At 42.0% G+C, this 22943-nt stretch overlaps 1 protein-coding gene across 1 annotated transcript in view; it reads right to left on the reverse strand.

Moving 5' to 3' along the window:
• Nucleotides 1-3317: 3317 nt before the first annotated feature.
• Nucleotides 3318-22943, reverse strand: part of AATF (apoptosis antagonizing transcription factor) — a 111239-nt gene continuing 91613 nt past the window's right edge. Inside the window, exon 12 of the mRNA XM_023732670.1 lies at nt 3318-3823. Within this exon, the coding sequence (XP_023588438.1) occupies nt 3760-3823 (64 nt within the window). The 3' untranslated portion in view covers nt 3318-3759. The remainder of the gene's footprint in view (nt 3824-22943) is intronic.

Consider the following 22943-nt stretch of genomic DNA (forward strand, 5'->3'; position numbering starts at 1 on the left):
CTATTTATCCACCATCTTTCACTGGAGCATCTCAAAGCACATTACAGGCGGCAGCTCTTTAATCCTCCCAGAGGAGGATGCCGATTTGAAGGGTTCCCCAGGGAGCAAGAAATAAACCCCTGGATCAAACTCCAGAGCCAACCTCCTCTGCTTCTCAATGTCCTTTGTTGCAAATGACCGAACCTAGGCAAGTGAGGAAAAGTGAACAAGGGCCTTAAAAAAAGCTCCAGTAACATGTCCCAAGAACCTTCAAAATATGTAGATTTTTCCTTGGTTCACTTTACTCCTAAAAATACATGCCAAGAAAAACAGTAATTTCAAAAAACACAATAAACAAGCTTTATGCACAAACATCTTCCTGAAACTAGTAACAAAAACTTGGAAACAATCTACATGCCCAACAGGGGATTTGGTTAATTATTGATGATGCATGCTCAAAATGGAATTTTAAGTTAGCAATTAAAATATTGAAATGATATCTATAAAAGCATGGAAATCATCTTTCACTGTAATGTTAATATTAAAATCAGAGTACTATGTACCACTGCTTCTCACTGGTGGTATGTGTGTGTTGGAGCCATGGCTGCATGAGTATTTTATTTTTATTGTTTTTGTAAGGATAAGTAAAAAATTTCAAATAGTCCAAAAGCAAAAACCACGCCTTCCCCCCTAGCTGCTTCTGGCTCCTCTCCAGGTGAGAATCACTGGTACTATTTGATATGACTGTACCTGGATATGGAAGACTATGACAGTAAAAGTATTAAAATGTTAATGAGAAGTGGTAATTTCTAGGTGGCAGGATTATACCTATTCTTTCTACTTTTCTGTAATTAACTTAAAAAAAAAATTTCATGGTGTTTTAGGTGACAGTTTACAGAGCAAATTAGTTTCCTATTCAACAAACTGTACACAGTGTTCCATGACATTGGTTACAATCCCCACACTGTGTCAGCACTCTCCCCATTTCTGCCCTGGGTTCCCCACTTCCTTTCTCTGGTTTTCCTACCCCTTCCTGCCTTCTCATCTTTACTTTTGGGCAAATGTTGCCCTTTTGGCCTTATGTAATTGTTCGTTTTATGGAGCACATTCATTTTGGGTGTTACTGCTTATTTTATAGGCCTGTCTCTTGCTTGGCTGGAAGGTGGTCTCCAGGAATGGCTGCAGTTCCAAGTCAGAGGGGTAACTTAGGGCTACAGTCTCGGGGGTTCCTCCAGTCTCTATCAGGCCAGTAAGTGTGGTTCTTTTTTTTTTTTTTTAATGAACTTGATTTTTTGTTTTACATTTTTCTCCCGCTGTGTCCAGAATCCTCTCGTGTGATTCCGGTCAGAGCAGTCAGTAGTGGTGGCCGGGCACCATCCAGTTCTGGTCTCAGGGTTGTGTAGGCTGTGGTGTATGTGGCCCATTAGTCCTTTGGACTAATTGCACCCTTGAGGCTTTGGTTTTCTTCACTCTCCTTTACTCTGGATGGGAAGAGACCACTAGTTGTATCTACATGGCTGCTCGCAAAAGTAGGACATAGAACATTGTTTTTATGCACTATGTTATGCTGTAATGAACTTTTAAAGTAAAAATAAATTAAGACAAGAAGCCTGTTTTGATATCTTCTCCATCCTGAAGGGAGGGGTCCCGGGCCTCCATCCAGCTCCTCCCTTTCATGCAAACCTGAGCAGGGTGGGCACTGTGACCAGCTTGCTGCCTCACTGTCCTCGTGAGACAGATCGTCAAGGACGATGATTTGTGAGTGTCGTGTGTGAAGCACTCAGCAGGGTAAAAATAAAATAAGCAAACTCCACACAAAAGAGAGGAATGCTTCAGTCAACACTGAAAAAGGGCTCTGGATTGAAACTCTTGATGACGGTTCTGAACTCATTTAAAAATCAGCATTAGCTACCAAAATGTAAAGTATTAGTTTTATTAAAATGCAAATCAATCAACTAATCTGTCTTTCTAGTAACAGTTGAATTGCAGTATCCGTGTCAATTAAAATAGTTTCCAATTTATTCTTGGCTGGAAGGAGGGTGGTCTTCTGAATTTTAAAACGCCAAATCTCTCTTTACTGAAAATTTGAGCAGTTTGTTCTTTCTCATCTTTCCTGTTTTTAATTCTTTTTAATTAAACATGCTGGACTCCAAATATTTTGAAGCACCTGTTTAAATCTTTTTTTTTTCATCAGATAAAGACTGACTATGACAAAGACTCTATCTCTCCAGGGAATGTGGGTTACCATCAAGCTCACAGAAAGTACACTGTTAAGAGGTTACGTACCTGCTGTTCTGTCGTGCGTTATCCGGAATCCCCAGCCTAAATGCACAGAACTAGACGTTCTGTATTTTAAAAAGTGATCACTTTGAAAGGAGAGAAAGTGGGAGAACTCTCCTCTTTCTGTTGGTTGATTTTTTGGGTAACTGGAGACACACCGGAAATTAAACATTTCCCTGACAGTCAGGCCCAACAGCTGACTACCAGGATAGGAAAAACAAATCACCATGTACCAAGGGCCAATTAATTTGAGACAGAAAACCCCTCTTCCCTCTATGTGCCCCATCCTGAGCTCAGCAGACACATTTATGTTAAAACTGGGCTGTGATGTGGACCACGTCCATGACTCACTCCCTGTGGAGCCCAGCCTGTAGGTACGGCAGCAGTCCCCAAGCCAGTAACACTGAGCCAATGACACAGAGGGCTCCTGGGCACAAAAACTTATCACTTTGTGTTCACATTTTAAAACAATATCAAAACCCGAATTTAAAAATAATGGCTGGCAATTAACAACAACAGCACTTAGTTGCCTGGATTCAGCGTTTCTCCCCCAATTCCACAGTGCTAATAAAGGTTTGGGCACAGGACCACCAAGCTGAGCAGCCCCGTGGGCTGGCACACCATATGCACACTTTACTTATGCAAGATCAACTTCATTGCATATTGACCACCACAGGCCAATAAATCCCCCTTATGAGGATTTAATTCCCAGCTTTTGACCTTTGGATGGAAAACAAGTGAATCATTTCCTCCTGCTAGATTTATACCAGAGTTAATTTCAATAAAGTGTTTAGGAATGGTGAGTGGAACAGGACTCTGGAAGAATCTTTATGGGGGTAAAGAGGAAACAAAAAAGTCAGAGATCTGTATTTAGCGACGAACCGGCAAACACCTCAAAGTTACAAAGCCTTCTGAGCACGCATGCGCGCGCACACACACGTGCACACACACACACACGCACACACACACGCACACACACATATATGTATATATATAGGCTGAGATTCCCTGTTCCTTGGAGCCACAAGGAATCACTGAACATTATCCATCCAGAGAGCATCCTGCCCTACAATTAATTACTCCTTCCATGAAAATGTATATGGTATGAGGAGACTGTCTGGCTAGAGGAAAAGGAAAACCCTCCCAACAAACTTGTCAGCCTGCTAGAGCTCTAATAGGACCTACTAAGGGCCAGGTGCTGTGCTGGGCACCCCACACTGCTTAAGAACTCAGTCGGCGTTGGTGGCAGTAACAATACCCTTTATTTGTGATGAGTAACGGACACAGGGAACAGCTCTCTTACACGCAGTAAGCACTGGAGACATAGAAACTTGATTTGCAGCTTCCTGAGGTTTATCCGCACATGTTCTAAATGCTCTGAACAGAGTACCTTCCCAGAGATTTTCCCTAAAGCTCGACCCCATGAGGTCAGGAGGGCACCTCCATCTGGGCTGGAGGTCCCACCTTGAGGCCTCAAGGCAGCAAGAGAGATGGGAGACATCAGTTCCTGTGGCTGTCACCAGGAGGGTTGAGTTTGCCAAAAAGAGACTGATACAGCTCTGTCCTGAAAGACAAACAAAACAAATTGGTTAATTTTCCAAGGTTAAAAAAGAAACTAAGAAGCCGGGAAACACCCCAATCTGTTTCTTCAATGGAAAACACAGCCGCGTAATTAAAAATGCACCCCACAGCGCTTCTTCACAAATCAGAAGGAAGGAAGAAATCCAGACAAGCCAATTGAGTACAGCACAGAGATATGTAAACTGCCCAGGGTGGCTGGATACTCTGTGTCTCCAGGGAACGAGTTTTCTCTAAGTTTGCCCTTTACGGCAGGCTCTTCAAGTAAGAAAACAAGATTGAATATTTTAATAGGATGTATGAGATTGCCATGTGATGAGTAGGATTCAATCAGACATGGGATGTAGGGGGATATAATTTAGTTTCCATATGTTTTCTTGGACTTGGCGGTACTTGAAAAACAATGAAAATGACCCAGGAACAAGATTCCCATTAAGACCAGAGGTGCAGCTGTGCAGCAGTTGAGCCAAGGCTCTCTCCCACTCCCTGCCTGTGTGTCTATTCTCAATCGAATAGATTAATTCCATTGGCTGATTTATTTCTAAAGTTGGGCTTTGACATTTAAAAAAAAAAAAAGAAGTCACAATATGCCAGGGTCTTGGGTCTCTGAAAATAAAGTAAACCACTCCCAGCCTCTGTTCCTGTTGTTAAAGCCAACATACCCACAAGCATCTGGCCAGATCCACTTCCCAAAGGTCAGACAATCTAAAAGCGGGGGAGATGGGACGGGATTCTCCTATCACTGAGGCAGAAGCTCCAGAATACTTTCCCTTGTGGACTGAGGGCAGATTCTTCCTGAAGAGAAACGAGGAGCCAAGAGGACCCAAACAGGTTGAACCCATGTGAGAGCATCTACACGAGGGAGGTGGCCGCCGAGGACACAGCCAACAGGGCAGCTGACTGCTGTGCCACTCTGCACAGAGGTCTCGTCAGCAATCCTGGGTAGGGGCACCTACAGGGAGCAAAACACCACGGGTCAAAGCTGTACCTGCCCTGTTTCATATTTTCAAGATCTAGGCTTTTAAAAACCTCAGCAAATCTGACTTAAAAAAAAAAGAAAAACAACTACCCTTCCAACAGCTATTTTGACATCAACACAAAACCTTAATAGTTTGTCTTTTTTTGAAGTTACCTTGCTAACAGTTGTGGGTAGGAATAGTGGTACTGTAATTTAAAAACCCAGCAATAGGAAGAGCATATCAAAACTTAACGAGAAGGAAAAATCTTAAAGAAGAAAACTCAGAAGCTAAGAATGAAAACTGACCTTATACTGGGGACCACAGGCCAGGCAGGGAGAAAAACAGAGGCCAGGAACAATGGGTTTCCACATCATGACAGGAATTTACCACAGGGATTCACTAGTACCTCACTCTGCACCAACAACCAGCCCAGCCTCCAGGCCTACAGACAAAGGAGGCAGGTTCACCCTGGGCTCTACTGTCTCCTTTGTTCCTCTCCATACACGTGTCAGCCTCGCCCTCCTCCAGCCGAGAGGAGCCACACAAAAGTGGAAGGCAGCCTCCAAACAAATGCAAATGAGCGGCAGGCCTCACTTTAAAGGCGGCACCTTTCAAACCACCAGCTCCATCACAGAAAGGACAGCAGGGCCCAGCCCAGTCTTCACACCATCCCACTCCACCGCCTATTTGCCAATAAGGAAAAGTCTTCCTAGACATTTCGACAAAAAAAATAAATGGCATAAAGGGGAGAGTCACCATGACAAAAAGGACAGTATGACTTTAAGACTCCACCATGCGATGAGAAGGATATGCAGGCGCAAGGCTATTTAGCCCTCCACAATCATACTCTTCCTACCTCGCCTTGCTTGCTTGCACCAGACCCCATCATTACCACTGAGCAAATGCTTCCAGTCCCCGCTGCAATATCAGGAAAACGCCTGGGCCGAAGGCAGCAGTTACTGTCCACAGCAGGGTTCACATGTCAGGAGCAGAGAGTGAAATGCTGAAACCCATGTTTTGAGAGAACATCATTTCACACTCAGGTGGGCAAAGCTGACAAACATATGCAGCCGGTCATGGCAAAGCAACCTGGAAACCTAAGTGGTCTGGGTTCTTAAATTTTTTTTTTTTTTAAACAAGAGAAGGAGCATATGAATAAGGGATTATTCCAATCTAAAAATCCCAAAGTAATTTAAAATCTTACCTTGTCCTCACCCACTCCCACCATTAGGTGACGTGTTTACCTTCTAAGCACAGAGACCTCAACTTCCCCATCCTCTAGGACTCCACAATTTCAGAGCTTACATCGTCTCTCACCGAAAACAGGGTTACAGACCCCGCGTGAATTTTTCTGCTCCCTTCTCTTCTTCCTTCACCATCCCCTCGGCCCCAGCACTAGAAGCAAACCAAGCAGAACCTCGCTGGGGTCCAGGAAGCCATCAGGATGAAGATCCTCCCAGACCCCAAGTCCTCCAGTCGGCCTCAGTCCTTCTCTGTCCTTCCAGAGGCTCCAGGGCAGGCTCTAAGACTTCCACCCCCAGGGCTGAGGCAGAGCTGGGGAAAAACAGTCAGGGTAGAATCTAGAGCGGATTCTCCCAATCTCTGCTTATACACCCTCTAAAAGAACTGTACAAAACCATGCATCTCCCTCACAAATTTTTAAGTTGACATATAAAATTTATACATTAAATGTAAATAGTCACAAAGGATATAATTATCAGACCCACTGCCATTGATTTGATTCCGATTCATAGGGACCATATAGGACGGAGTAGAAATGGCCCATATGGTTTCCAAGGAGCAGCTGGTAGATTCGAACTGACAACCTTATGGTTAGCAGCCAAGCTCTTAACCACTGCGCCACCAGGGCTCCATAATTACCAGAATGTTGTGAATATTAACTTTTACAATAAAACTCTTACACCCCCTTTTATATGCACCCAATGGCATCTATAGTCCACACTGATTTGATACACATCATCATTTAAATAACATATGACCACGCTCTTTGAGCGTTGAAAATTTTACATCATCTTTTTAAATTTGTATTTTCATCTGACTTTTCCCTACAGAATTTTGTCCTAATATGAGTGCATTATACTTGAAAGTCTTTTATTGATCACGCTATCATACTTGTTGGCCACAAAATACATGTGAAGCTAGAAACATTTTTTGGAATTTAAAAATTGAAATAAAAAATTTTAATTTCTTGAAATCATAAGGCTGTAAGTGATAAAAAAGTCTTCTGGATTGGGTTATCATTACAACTATAATCAGGATAATATATATATGAAATAAGATGATAATACAATGTTTTATAATCAGTAAAAATTTAATATACATAAATATGTAAAAACGTTATTGGAAATGCATCTCTTAATGAAATAAATGCTTTCCCTTCCATTTGTTTACACATCCATAGATGAGTATTACTTCTGAAAGAAAGTTCAACATCAATTTTATTCCTATTTGTTGTTTTTTGGCAGACATAAGTGCTAAGAAACCTTGCTCACCTGAATAAGTAGATAGGAAGAGTTTTGTTATAGCAATGTTACTCAATTCTCTTCTTTCTGAATTACATGTCAAAAAAAATCATATGGTGATCTACCACCAAAAATTATTTTTAATGATCAACCAGCTGACAAACAACTCAATTAGGTTCTCCTGCAATTCTGTTGAAAATAAAGACCCGGAAATCATCTGACTCGCAAGGGCTTTGTTATCCAGTCCTTAGTCACTTCCTTTCTCAGTCCCTGCACCAATATTTCCAACTGTCCCTGTGTCTGGTGCCCTGAGGTTTGCCCACTCCAGGACAATGTCCCACAGCAGGTTTAAGAGTGGGTGCAGGGGCCTCTGAGAGAAATGCTAACAGGAGCACCTGCATCTCCAGCACGGCCTATCTTCGAGCAGACTAATCTTAGGAAAGGGCATATACCTGGAAATGGATTTCTTAAAACTGTCTACTTTCTCCTTGGAAAGTCCTGGCGCACCCTATATGAAGACCGAGGTGTAGGAAGTACTGAGCTTTTCCCCAAACTCAGAAAGGCGCTAGATTTGGTGCTGATGCTTTAGGAAAGGTCAAAGCATCTGTAAAGAAACAGAGCACATCTATCTCCCTTACCCCATCCCTTCCCAAAAAAAACAACGAAAACCCAAAACCAGACAACAAAAAAGTCACCGTGGGCCTGAGCCAACTGCCTTCTACCGTGTGGAGCGCTTTCCCCCTACAGCGTCTTTCCTCACCAGGGTTCAGCCATGCAGAGAAGCTAAACTATCAATCCTTCAGGTTAACCTTGTCTCCATCCAATTCTCCAGGGTAAGTGTATAGTTTAATACTTGAGGGCCCCTTAAGGCTATGCATAATGAACTTGGTTTTTTCAAAATACATAACGCCTCCTCTCTATCACATTAAGAATCAAGATCTGAGTCACTGAGCTGCAATGCCTACCCTCTTCCCCTCCACCACCTTGGTCTCAATGGCCAGTGGGAATGCCCATTGTAGAAATCGTACTAATGTTGGTATCATGCAGGAGAATAGCCTACATACAGAGTAATTAACAGGACTTGGACCTGAGGTAGAAGGTCGATAGCAAGGGCTCTTCTTTGAATTAAAATTTAACTTACCCTTTATTACAACCTACAAAAGCAAGTAATGAGCACTAACATTTTTATTTCTTTTAAACTGTCATATAGACTGTAGAGGGGGTAATTACCTATCTGGACTGTAGTAGGGTTTTATCACCCTTAGTGAGGCATTTTCTAATTTAATATTTTTACTATATTATCATAAAATCTCTTTCTGGAAAAAAATGATCATGGATTAGCAGCCATTTTCCATAAAGACAGATTGTGTGTGTGTGTAAGAATCCAGCTTACTTATTACGCGATTCTTTGGAAAAGCCTTAAAGTGCACCCAGTCTAGCTAGCTGTGAAAGGCAATCACTTCAGTGGCGGATGAGGTTTTAAAGGGCTCTAAATGAAATGGGGGTGTGCGTGTGTAATAGCACGGCCCACAGATGTGTGTATCCAAACACACTCCCTCAGTTCCACATGTGCACTCTCACCAGATACAACACACATCATTGTCTTTCATGATGTTATTTGGGCAAACAGTACAAAGGAGCATATTAAACCTGCAAATGATCTGTGTGGGGCTTTCAATTTGCTAGGTCAGTAGCTTGCAGTGTCTGGGATAGCAAAGGAATTGTACCGTCTGCTCTCCAGAACACCACACGCCTCCTACTCTGGCCTGGAAACCCCCAAGCCTCCCAGACATCCTCTGTGCTCTCCCTGCTCGCTCTCCTGGCCAGAGGCAGGCAGAGAGCGGAAAGCAAGCAATTCCACCGCTCCCTGAAGAAACCTGCACAGCCTCCAAAAGTATATCATATTCTCCAAGTGACTATTACACGTCAGGGTTCTGAGCCAGTCTACCAAACATGCCAGTGGGGACAATATTGCTACTTTCTTGATTAAAATTATACACATTATTTTCCCTTGATTAATTTCAAATTGTTCATTTGTTGCTTCACGGGGTGTATGTGTGTGTGTGTCTCTAAATATACAAGACATCTCACAGTGCATCCTGGCCCTTGTTTCCTTTCCAATCCTCTACCTCTCTGTGTGTGCCCTGAAGGAATGAGGACCTGTCCTCTACACAGAGGTGGTGTGGCAAGAATGTCACTCAGTCACTTACATATACATTTAAGAATCAGAGAAAAACGAGAAAGCACACTGAGGGAAAGTCAGAGCCAGGGTTGCAAATCCAACACCGCCTATGTCTGGCAGAGCCTTGATCATCTCAGAGTCCTTGTGAGCAGCCAGCACAGGTGTGGTTGGTGCAGATGTTCACACGTATGCCTGCTCTGCACTGACCAGCATGGCTGTGGTGACACACGTGTGCTTTTAAAAACCAGTTGTCATGTTACTGGTGCCTGCCTTTTTTCACACGTCTAGCTCTGGGAAACAATTTATTTACTAACACCGTGGAAGCTTATAAACATCTATTAGGTATGCGTGGTCCCTAACCTCAAAGTGTAACAAAAATGTGTAATAAATTAATAAAAAATATTTGAGTGCCTATTTGAACTTTGTTAAATTTTGTGGAAGATCACAAAGATATGAAAGCCACAGCAGAAGTCGAGGTAGGAGGGATGTTGTTACCGTGAACATATCCAGTAAACCTGTCTAGGACAGCCCACCTGCTCCATTCAGGAGACACAGGGAGCATTCTTCCTCATGCTGGACCCAACTCTGCTTCCTGTAATTCACGCCCACCATGGCTCTTGTCCCTCCAGAGCAGGCGAGGGTCCAGGCTGATTGCTGTGGCAGCACTTCAACTATTTAATGTCTTCCTTTAACTAATTAATCTGTTCTTTTCTAGGTCAATCGGCCTCAGTTCCTTCCATTCCTGCTGTGACTAAGCTCGAAGTCTTTTTGACATCCTGACCCAACTTCTCCAAGCCCTCCAGTTTGCCAAAGATCCCAAAGCAGGCAGGGCAGGACTATATTACCTCCTTTATTTTGAACACAGGCCTCTCCTTGCCTTCAGAGTTTCCAGTCTCTCTGTTCTGTGTCTACCTAAATGCCTGGCACATTCCAAGTATCTACTGAGACAGATATCTTACCAATTATCACTTGACGTATACCAAAGGCAATGAAGGCATGCCCCCAGTAAAATGCACACCTCTGTTCTACCAGTCAGGTCACTGCAGAAATGACAGTGGGCAAAGACCACTCGCTGCTGTTTTCCTCTTAGAGATGCCTAGAGATCACCAACAACCATTTTCTTTTGTTACATGCTTGATCAAATGAGAAGCAAAAATTAAACAAAAACCCCTAAATGGTAACAGTCATCTAAACTAAATCATTTTTATACGGCGTATAAACCAAACCAAAGCCGCTGCCGTCAAGTTGATTCTGACTCACAGTGACCGTACAGGACAGAGTAGAACTGCCCCGCAGGGTTTTCAAGGAGCGGCTGGTGGATTCGAACTGCCTACCTTCTGGCTAGCAGCCAAACACTTAACCACAGATGTAATAGGTGTAGAGGGCTGTCACTGGGAGCCAGAGCTGGATCTGGCTTCTGGCTCAGATCCTTGCTAGGTCTCTGACCTTAGGCAACTTATTTAACCGCTTTGAATCTTAGCTTCCTCATCAGTAAGATGGTGACATATCTTCTTTAAACATAAAGCATTAAGGAAAGTCCCCAACACACAAACAGCTTTATCACCTATGATCATGAAAAACTGAATGAAACATAGTAGCCAACATGCTAACACCCACGGGTCATGTCAAAGAACCCACCTGAATTCTAGTCTTCTCCCAGCTAACACTAGAGATAAAATGGAACCTTTCTTTAATCTTTCATTCCTTCTACTTCCTCTGACTCAAAGCCATGCTACTCTGTGGCAATGACTTCACAAATGAGAGATAAGATGCTTGAGAAACGTCTCTATGGCCTAAACGGGGAAATGAAATTGCCCTGTGCTCTTTGGGGCCACACAGTAGAGGGTGAGCCCGTGCATGTCACCGAACGGGGTCAGAGGCAGGTGACACACCTAGAACTCAGTTTCTCAGGGAGACTGAAGCACTAGGAAGAGAATCCAAGTAAAGAGTCAGACGCAGCTCTTCTTATTTAGTCAGAATGACATGCAAAAACTTTGATAGCAAAAAATTTACGATTCCTGAATGTAGCAGAAAGGCTGGTGCTCAACTCTCCCTCACTCTTCTCCCAACACACCCAACAACAAAAGCAGGCTTCTTTCCTGAAACTCATCACAATTCCATACCAACAAGACACCAAGAAATTAGGTAGAAGGAAAAGAAAGCAACCTTTTCTCATGAAGACTTATTTCTTACCAGGATCAAGTTAGAAAAGTACCAGATAGTAACTCAAAGAATAGGCTCTCTCTCACTAATTACCTAAACCCACACACCAGGCACATCTCTGATCAGACACTAGCTGAACTCACAATGCTCCAAAACTGCCAAACCACAGCTGCCCACATCTGCCACAAGGTGGCAGCACACGACTCATTTCTAAGTGGACCAGGCTGGTACGTGGCTCCAAGCAAACTGTGCCCATAAATTTCCTAGTGTGTCTGCTCTCATCTCCATCCTCCCCAGTGCCTGAAGGAGACTCTGGAAGGTCTGTTTCAATTCGCTCTTTTGGTCAGGTCAGAACTAGGTCCTTTAAACCTCTGCAAATGCTTTTAGCCCCACAGCTTTAAATTACAGATGGTGACATGTGGCCTCTGGTCTGTCTCCTAAAGATCAGACAGACTGGAGATTTATAAATGTTCAAAGAAGCAGGTTGAGGCCCCAAACAAAGAAACTGAAAGGATGGGGAAGAAGGCGGGTGGGGGAGGAAGATGGCGAGGTGAGAAGGGAACTAGGGTTAAATTTGTGAAGGCTTTCTCCTCAGTTGTACCCCTTCTTCTTCAGGTCAGTTACAAATTCACTCCACTTTAACAAAGGAAGAAAAATACTTGAAACTTCCATCATCCCTACTACTAGCTTCAAGTCTCATATACTTTAAAAATATAATAACTTACCTTGGTGGACTTGGAAAAAAAAGGGGGGGGGGGACGAGGAGCCCTCTTCAGACAAAAGGGATGGAGCCTCCTTTCCTGGGCATTAATATTCCATATTCCTGGGATGATTTCCACTTTCACAGTTTGACTGTTTTATAACAGATTTGATGCGAGAGAAGACAAATGGCCTCACAAAGGAAAGACGACAAATCATCTCACTGCTTTTAGCAGGGTTTTCTCTTTACTTTTACTCTGTAGCTGGGCCGCAGAGCTCTCTGCCTTGCTGAGCTGTTTAATATTAACATCAAGCCACTGCGGTCCTGGCAATAGAGTTGGCCAGTGTTGTGTTTACAGTTTTGTGACTGCTGGCTTCAGGAAGATGAAGCTCCTTGTTCAAACAGCAGCCCCTCAACAGCTCCTGTTAAAAGCCAGGGGATGCTTCACTGCTTGGACGTGAATCACTTCTTCCAGCAGCAGGAAGGTGAGACTGACACTGAAGTTACATTTGTATCCACACGGAGCCCGCTGCCCAGCGACCCAGGGCCTGTGGGGCAGCATATGACACATCTCTCAGTTCCAGTTTAACTTCTACTTTCAGGGGGTCAAACCACACAGAAATTAGTGAGGGTACTTATTGTCAACCCACAGAGTTCCCACAAGGCATCCTGCTATTACTGTTGGTAATAAGTTGGGGGACTTGTTTATAAAGCCAGTCCCAATACAAACATCAAAGAAGCAACTACTGAGCAAATACACAGAAGGCACAAACTCTGTAAGACCAAGCCATGGGCTTAGCTCAGCTCATGTCCACATAAAGATACTACTGCTGGACACTTCACACCAAGCCCGACTTGCTGCTGACCAGCCAGTCATCCTGAAACTCTCCTCAGAGTTCAGTGCCTTTCTATGCTCCAGGTTCTCATCCTACCTCCTTGTCTTTTTTACCTTCCTCTTGGCCCAGAAGCATAAACCTTCTCCTGGTTCTGTTCTCAGCCCTCCTCTCTTCTGTCTCAATTCCTGGCCCTGGTCATCTGATCCACGCTCGGCTCTAACAAGCTCCTCTATGGAGGATGCCCACAGCCAGGGCTCCAGTGTCCACATGTCACCGAGACACTCCAACTGATTCAGACTAAACCTGAACTCACCTCTAGCCCTGCAAGGCTATTCTGCTACCTAAACTACCATTTCTGTTACTAATGGCAGCAAATTCTTCGTTCTTCATGTCCTATACTTAACTGTTCAATGTTATGAGACAAAGTTACAGAAATAATGCCACATTTTCTGATTAAAAAATAAAAGCTGCCCTGAGACAGGGCTCTTGTTTGGATACTTCACTTATATTAATTGATGAAATGAAACTGCTGCCCAGTATCCTTCAAAGAACTTCCTTCCTTCCTTCGGAAATCTGAGAGAAATTTGGGAAAAGGAAGGTTTGTCCTAGACATCTGCCAGCTGAACTCTCCCCAGGAGTACTGACCAGGACACCTCAGCTTCCGGAACTTACCCCACCAAGATAACTTAGGAAACGGCACAGTGATGCCTTCAGAATGTCTGCAGCAGGGCAACCTCCCCCGCTTCCATCTTTACCAGCTAGTAACAAGTCAGCAAGTCGATTACCTCAGCCGGTCATATGACTGGCTTTAAAAAGCTTGACTGCCAAGTGCAAAATGAGCAGTTTGCATTTCTTCACCTGAAAGCTAGTGAGTCCGTTTGGCTGCACAGTTGTGCCTCCCTCTGCAAGATCAGGATCTGGAAAAGAGCAGGTGGAGTGCTGCCAAGAGCATGTATGAGAAAATGTGTATTGATTTCTTCTTTCTTATGAAGGAGCACAAAGCACTGAAGAACAATTGCTCGTCTTTGCAGCGTTTCACATCTCACACAAGCAACAAAAGGCCCAGCCCCCACCCTCCTCCGAGAAGCAGAAAGAGGACCCACACAGAATGCTGTCTCCTGGGTGTTGGCAGCCACCACCGTTGTGGCAGTCAGCTACTGAGACTCCAAACACCGTGCGGTCTACTAACTCTTCACCTGCCTCTGATCAAGTAATTTCCGTCTCTGGACTGATGTTTCCTCATCTATATCAGAGAAGAGCGAGCCTTTATTTACCTTTTAAGAGGAGGTGCCCAGAGGGTAAAACAGTTAATGTTTATAAAGTGCTCTGCTCCCCAGAGGGAGACAGTGGATAAAACACAAGGTGTGGTTATAGTTCATTCAAGACCTCATTTCCCAGGACAGTTAGAAATAGCTTCCCATAATAAATGCTGCTCTCCCGGCAACTTGAACTCAAAGTACAGCAAGGCACTGCCCTTTATGTAAATATCCCTTTTTGGTTTGACGCTTAGTACTAACACTAAAAATCACAAAAGGTAACCAGGGACCATTATGCCTCGCTAATGCCCTGGGAGGCACAACGGTTAAGCGCTCGACTACTAGCCGAAAGGTTGGTGGTTTGAACCCACCCTCTGGCCTAGAGATCTGATTCTGAAAGGTCATAGCCTTGAAAACCCTATGCAGCACAGTTCTACTCGTACACATGGGGTTACCATGAGCGGGAATTGACTGGGGGGCAACTAACAAAACAAAGCACATACAGAACCCATTCCAGGGCTGTTTTCTCCTTAAACCAAATTCTGAAAGTGGTCCAAAAAACTGACCTAATGCTGTAACTGGTCACCACAGGGCCCTCCCTGTCTGCACGCCATATTTCCACGCTAGCTAATAATTTGTAGGAAGGCTACCAGAAACCAAACCTATTAGAAGTATCACAGCTAAGATGGGAGGAGAAAACCTACAGGATGAAACAAAGTTTAGGGTATACACTCTTGGAAATGATGGAAATGGAAGAGTGCTATACTGTCTGTGCTCACGCAAAGGAACACTGAGGGACTTTATAAACAGACATGTGAAAACACAGATTCTGTTTATTTAAATAATTATCTATACAGATTACACTATAAACACTCCTCAGAAACAAAAAATTGGAAAGAACATTTCATGCTCAAGAATCTGGTGAGCAAGAAGAACTATTTTCATTTTATAAAAGGAAACTAAGGCATACGTGAGGGCTTCTTCCTCAGGGTCACACTGCATAGCATGAGCTCACGAAACCTGGATCAGTTCTCTAGCTTAGAGAAGGCTGACAGCCACTGGAAAAGGGCCTTAAATAAATGTTTTGCAAACAGTACTCATGATACAAATGCGTTATATATTAAGGCAAGACACAATGGGAATCAAAATATATTACTCAAATGTATGAGCATAAAACCTTAATATCAAATGCTACAAGATTTCAGTAAACAGACACATACCACTTTGACTTATAAGTTAGCAGTCTTAGCAAGAAAAGAATTCTAATAAGTCCTTTTGTGAACTATAATATATACAGCCAGAATGCTCCTCAGAAGCGAGGATGGCAAGACTCTTATGTACTGTGGACATGTAACCAGGACCAAGAGGGACCAGTCCCTGGAGAAGGACATCACGCTTGGTAAAGTAGAAGGTCAGTGAAAAAGACGACAACCCTCAACAAGATGGAGTGACGCAGTGGCTGCAACAATGGGCTCAAACAGTAACGACCGTAAGGATGGGGAAGGACCGGGCAGTGTTTCGTTCTGTTGTGCATAGGGTTGCAATGAGCCAGAACCAACTAGATGGCACCTAACAACAATATATACTGTTAGAAAGATATAAGTAAAATAGGGGTTCAAAGGAGAAAGCCTCCCTCTCAGCGAGGGGTAGGGATGAGAAGGGGCTCCAGAGCAAGTGAGCAGAAGGCACAAATACCAGTGGCGGGTATAGGTGTGTTCTGGGAATCGCAGGGGCCCACCTTGGATAGCACAAAGGGTGTGAGTACTGAAACAGATGATAAGGAGAAAAAAGTATCAGGCTGACAAATCACTGAAGGCTTTGAGCAGCAGGCTTCAGAGTGTGGGTTTTATTCTATAGGCTGTGAGGAGTAGCATGCTCAAAGTGATATTTTAGGAAGGTTAATCTGGCAACAATAAACAGAACTGATTAGATCAGAGACTGGCGGTTAAGAGGCGACTACTGCAATAGTCTACGTGGAAGTTAAAAAAAAGACTGGACTCAAGAAGAAGCAGTAGAAATGCAAAGTATAGACCACTGAATAATATATTAAAGTACCAAAAAGATTAAAAGAAAAGAAATCAGACAAAACTAAGAGAAATTATAGGTAAATAACTGATCCTGGGATATAGGAGAGATTGCCTAAGCATAAAAGCCATGAAAAATACCCCCCAAAAAAAGTTTTTATATATTTGATTACACAAAAAAAGGAAAACCTATACATAATGAATAAAAATAACTGACACCAATAGACAAGCAAAATGGAAAAATATCTACAAAAAACATGAAATATGGGGTATAACCATCACATATAGAACACATTCAATTGAAAAGAAAAACAATGAGAAAAGTGGGCAAAGAATTAGAACAGAAATACAATTAATAAATATTAAACAATTTATATATATTCAACTTTACTATTAAATAAGAAAATAAACATTAGATACTTAGTCCAGTGCCGAGCACAACGTAGGTGCTCAATAAGGTGTCATTTACTATTAACTTATAAATAATAAATACCTTTCAGAACAGAACTCTCCATATTAGCAAAGGTACAATGACATAAGCCTCAGCTGGGGGCATAGGGGGTATGTACATTAGTAAAACTCATCAAGAATCATTAGAAAGTTTACACTTTTGACCCAAGAGTTACCCTTCTAAGAATCTATTCTAAAGACACAAGCAAAAACTATAACACAGTTCATGGAACGCAGTAAAAAATACACTCATTGCAGTATTACTTAAAGGGAAACAAAAACAACCAGAAACAACCTAAATGTCCAACAATAAATAATAAATATTCCTTAATAGAATATTATAAAGTTACTAAACTACTTTTAAAAATAATTAAGAATCCTGATCAAATTTCCAATTCTCATGGACTCCAGACTTTCTGGAGCCATGAAAGCTAGCTGGACCCCTGAAACTATTGTCCTGAGATAATCTTTAAACCCTAAACCAAAAATATCCCCTGAAGTCTTCTTAAAACCAAACAACAGTTTAGCTTAACTGGTAAAAAATTTCTGCCTTGAGCATTATGCTCTTTTAAGAGCTATCTATATGGGATCAAATTAACAACAGTAACTCAAAAGATTAGATAGGAACCTTAGTGGGCTGTGAGTTTATGTCAATGGGGGAGGAAAAACTCAGAAAAGGAAGGTGAGAATGGATGCACAACTCAAACAACGTAATCAGTGTCACTAAACTGTACATGTAGAAAAATTTGAACTGGTATATGTTTTGCTATGTATATTCTCAACAACAATAAAATTTAAAAAAATTAATGGCATTAAAAATGCTTGCAATATAAAGTTAGCTGGGGGAAAAAGGATTCAAACACATATATATATCTGATTAAAATACATACAAATAAAAAATCTTTAAGAAAACATAAAAGTTTTAATCATGTTCAACTCTCAATAGCAGGATGACAGATTAATTTATCTTTTCTATATTTTCCAAATTTTCTTCCATAAACATAAATTGTTTTTAATTATAAGGGAAAAAGATACTGTCTCTAAGCAAAGTAGGTGACAGGTGCCTGAGAATGACAGAATTCTAAGAGTGAAGTGACTGAATATACTAGATCAGAATTTAAAGTTAGTTCTGAGGTTTGCAGTTGTTGCGGGCCAAGAGTTGATTCCGACTCATGGTGACCCTGTAAGTCTGAGGTTTAGGATCTTTGTAACCAGAAGAATGATATAACCATTCATGAGAACAGGTTTGGGAATTCAGTGATTTACACTAAAATGTGAACAACTGATAAGCAAAACCTCCTATACAGAAAGTCTCTATTATAAAAGCAAGAAAGGAAGGGAAGGAGGGAGGGAAGGAAGAAAAATCATTCGAATTCAAACAAATTTTTAATTGAAGAAAGGCTGTGTATGTGTATTGGGAGGAGGGAGAAGGGGCTTCCCTTTGGCACATCATTCCCACACACTTCTAAAAAGCTTGCTATCTCTTGGAAGCAGTGGCAGGGTTAGGAGTTACACTCCTGGATGCATATACCAGCTCTACTACTTACTTGCCATTTAGCTCGCACAAGTTACTTAATTTCTCTATGCCTCAGTATTCTTATCTGTAAAGTACAGATAATGGCAACCACTTCACTGGTTTCTATTAAGAACTAAATGAAAATTACCAGAAGGGCTTAGTGCAGTGCCTGGCACATAGTAAATACTCAATATGTGAAATGTGACATTATTCTATGTCATTTCATTGCCAATCAGAAATAGGGTGACAGACTTTGGCTGGATAAGTCAGAGCAAAGAATAAATGCTACATATCTTAGCAACCTAACATTGGCTCAGTGATCACTGTGGGAAAATCGGTTACTAAGTAAGTATGAATAAGTCAAACCAAACGTGTTGCCATCGAGTTGATTCCGACTCAGAGACCCTATACAACTGCCCCATGGGGTTTCCGAGGAGCAGCTGGTAGATTTGAATTGCGAACATTTTGGTTAGCAGTCAAACGCTTAACCACTGTGCCACCAGGGCTCCAAGGTACAAATGGATAACATAAATAAAGGTGGAAAACATTTACCTATTGCCTCTGTATTTGCAAGTTACTCCTTTGTGATTAATACAATATCTATAAACTATTTTAGCATATTTAAAAAAACAATAATAATAAAATAAAGGAACTTAAAAACAGCTATAAATCCTTAAGAGAAACATTTACACTCATTTTAAAGAATGTGAAATACTCTTTTGGATAAGAAGGATGTATAATCCTTGGAAGAAATTACTGGAATGTGGTATCAGAAAGGAGAACTATATTCAAGAAGCCCCGTTCTGAGGAGGGATTCATTTGTTCAGCATCTACAATCTCTTTCTAGAAGATGTGCTCTTATCTACCTTCTGTTGGGTACCAAAACTTCAGTCTGATAATGCAAATTCTCTAGAATCGTATAAAAATGGAACAGTAGCAAAGTAGGGAAAATAGAAGAAAACAATAGCAGTATTTTCTTTTCAATCCAGCTTTAAAACTCTGGCCCAAGTCTCAGGTTTGAACTTGAGAGTGCTTCCTTTGTCCTTTCTGACATTACTGGAGGCGGAAGGCCCCATGCCTCATATCTCTGTGTCGGACGCCATCTTTAATGATGATATATGGGGGTCCTTTCCCCTCAGCACTGCTGGGGGGTCAAACATGTGACATCTCCCGCCTGAGTATCAACAAACGAATTATAAACCGTGTCAATCCGAGTTAATGCAAAGCTGTAATCCTCTTTAACAAGAGATCAAATCACTGCCATGAGTTATGTTCATTCAGTAATCTGATAAGGAAGAGAGGGAACCTCTAATAAAAGAGTAATGGGAGCCTTTAATGATGCTGGTAAAAGGTAGCACCAGTTAAAATATTGCTCTTGTTCCTGCTGATTTGATCAGTGTTGCATATTTGCCCAGACTTGTTTCTCCTGTCAGAATAACCTGTGTCTTCCTAGGAGATAAGAAGCCTCAGAGAAAACAACTGCATCTTAGCCATTCTTGCTTGCAAGTTTTTAACCAACAGGAAAGGCTCTATGGAGGGGTACTTCTGGGATTGTCAGCTGATGCGTTCTCAAATGTTGAGCAACTACACCAGGATACTTCACCATGATTCAGTGCCTGTTTCTATTAAATAAAGGGGTAAAGTAGGCCAAGGGGAGTCAAAATGGTTCAAGCAACCTCTGGGTACCAATTAGAGGAAAAGAATATTGTCAGTAGAGTGGAAGAATACGCCCATATTTAGGGTGCAGACCCACATACAAAAATGGTAAGCCTAAGATAAACTGCCTGTACAAATTCTATTATACCAAAGTACCTCAAGAACAACATGGCAGTGATGTTGACAAAGCACTTTACAAGGCTGGATTACATTTGTACATTTCTTTTCTAAAACTCTAGATGTAAAACAATAATGTATTTGGTACTTAGTATTTAGCATTAAAGGATCATCTCCTTGTTCTTTTTTAATGCCAGCAGCTTCATAAAACAAATGGAGAAACTTTGTTTTGTTTTGTTTTTTAAATTTGGGGCGGCAGGGAGTAAAGAGCTAAAATTGAAATTCTTGTTCCTGTCGAGAATTTAAGCTTTTGCAAAGGAATGGAGTACCTAGAAAACATTAATATTGCTACCATCTTTGTAGTAAGAAACGAAAGCTACCTAGGAAATATAATAACCTATGCTTTTAAAGGACAGTACCATAATTTAAAAAAAAAAACAAAAAAAAAACCTGTTGCCATCGAGTGGATTCCGTTTCACAGCAATGCTACAGGGCAGAGTAGACCTGCTCCATAGGGTTTCCAAGGAGTGGCTGAGGGATTTGAACTGCCAACCTTTTGGTCAGCAGTTGAGCTCTTAACCACTGTGCCACCAAGGCTCCAGTACCATAATAGGGTTTATCTAATAACCCATCCCTGAAGCAGCAGGTAAACGCAAGGTAAAACCCTAGTTTTCACTGGCATACACCAAGCTGACTGGTGCTGCTCAGACCAACACCCATGCCACAGAGAAAGCAGTTCACATGGGTTCCCTTTCCCAGATGTGAGTGGCCAGTTTTGAGAAACACATCTTTGTCTCTCTCAGAGGTCTTACTCGCTATTTTGTCTCCTACTTGTCACACTAGCATTGTACTATCTGACCTACATTAACACAACAGAAGAAAAAGAATCACTTCTTTAAAAGTTTGCTTCAGAGGGTCTATCAAAAAAACAGCCAATTATTTCCATAGCCCCTCAATTCTTCATTTTGTTAAAACTATAATAAAAGAACATATGAATGTTTACTTCAGACTCCCCTTGGTCTAACAGGACTCCAGGGATTTCATAACATGTAAAGTAAGCTCTGTTTCTAAAACGTCCTTGATAAGCTTAAATTAATTTCCATAGTCAGAGAAGTGAACAGCAACCCTATAAACCGTGCAGGCAATGTCTCAACTTGCCCTAGGGGGTGACGATATGCTTAGAAGGGTTCTCTACCAATGAGATATCAAAGCTCTCCTTCTCCCCAGCCTGCTGAAACTAACTACAGTCTCACCCGACACCTTGCCTTCTTAGCAAAGATGACCCCGAAGGGCCAACAGTAGCTGCTCTGGGAACTGAGCTGCCCTGTGCCAAGAATATCGAGGGCTTAGTGGAGCCAGTGATTTCTTAGGTTCCCGGTAACTTCCTCCCTTCCAGCCAAACACGTGACTATGTTGGCAAAATGGGATTGTTTTGTTTTCTTTCAACACTACGAACATTTCTCTGGCATGCCATTGAAACCACCTGCCTGCCTCAGAATGGAGACAAATAAAATTTTACTGGACCGCGCATATAAAGTGTCAGAGGTCACCTGAGACTTTCACCAACAGAAGGACACCTGAAGGCACATGAAATGAAGGTAATTAAAAGGCCAGTATCTGAAGCATACCTAGAAAGAAATGTCCAAAAGGGAAATTTGGTAACACAGGCACAACTGGATTGCTCTGCATTAAAAAAGGAGGGCTTTTTCATGGATCACCTGAAGAGAAAAATCCCTAGTGCCAGAAAAGAGGGCAGAATAGGTATTAGCAGAAATTAATAGATAGCAGTACACAGATCACATCACACGAGAAACCAAAAGAAGACGTCACTACCTCTTTAGAAATCCAAATGCTTCTTCACTGTTGTTAGTTGCCATTGAGTTGGCTCCGACTCATGGCAACCCTATGCACAAAAAAGCTAAATGCTGCTCAGTCCTGCACTATCACCATGATCAGCTGCAGATCGGACCATTTTGATCCACAAAGTTTTCACTGGCTAATTTTCAGAAGTAGATCGCCAGGCCTTTCCTCCTAGTCCATCTTAGTCTGGAAGCTCTGCTGAAACCTGTTCAGCATCATAGCAACACACAAGCCTCCACTGACAGACAGGTGGTGGTGGTTACGCATGAAGTGCACTGGCCAGGAATTGAATCCAGGTCTCCTGTGTGGAAGGCAAGAATTCTACCACTGAACCACCAATGCCCTGGCTAAAGATACTTTAATAACCTGTGTTAAAGATCTCTTTTCTCTCCCTTACTGAGAGCTATGTGCCAGTTTCAATTCAGTTCAACCCAGTGCAAATGTATCGAGCTCAAACTGACAAGGGATGTGGGGATTCAGTGATGAGTAATATCACTCCCTCCCTGTCTACCCTCCCAACACTGGGCACTAATCTAATCTAGGCATATGCATGGAAAACTGGAACCAAGGCACCAGCTAAGGAAAAAAGGAGGACTTCTAGCTCCAGACCTGGAACGAGCTAGGAACACCAAAGGTGGAGCTGCCCCTGGGAACAAGAAATCAAAAGAGCGGGAAAAGGAAGTTAGCTAGGTCTTCAAAAGACAGTTTTATCTAGATGGTCCAAAGGACAGACACCATGAGGAAGAGACCTTTCATTTACCTACTTCAATAGAGAAATAATCAGGACCTTCACACCTCCTCTTTATGGTAATACATATACATATATATATGTTTATAGTTATATTTATAAATGTGTACATTTATATATATAACTTAAAATTACATATATAAAATTTTCACAATG

Source organism: Trichechus manatus, unplaced genomic scaffold, assembly GCF_000243295.1.
Source record: "Trichechus manatus latirostris isolate Lorelei unplaced genomic scaffold, TriManLat1.0 scaffold00054, whole genome shotgun sequence".
Lineage (NCBI taxonomy): Eukaryota > Metazoa > Chordata > Mammalia > Sirenia > Trichechidae > Trichechus > Trichechus manatus.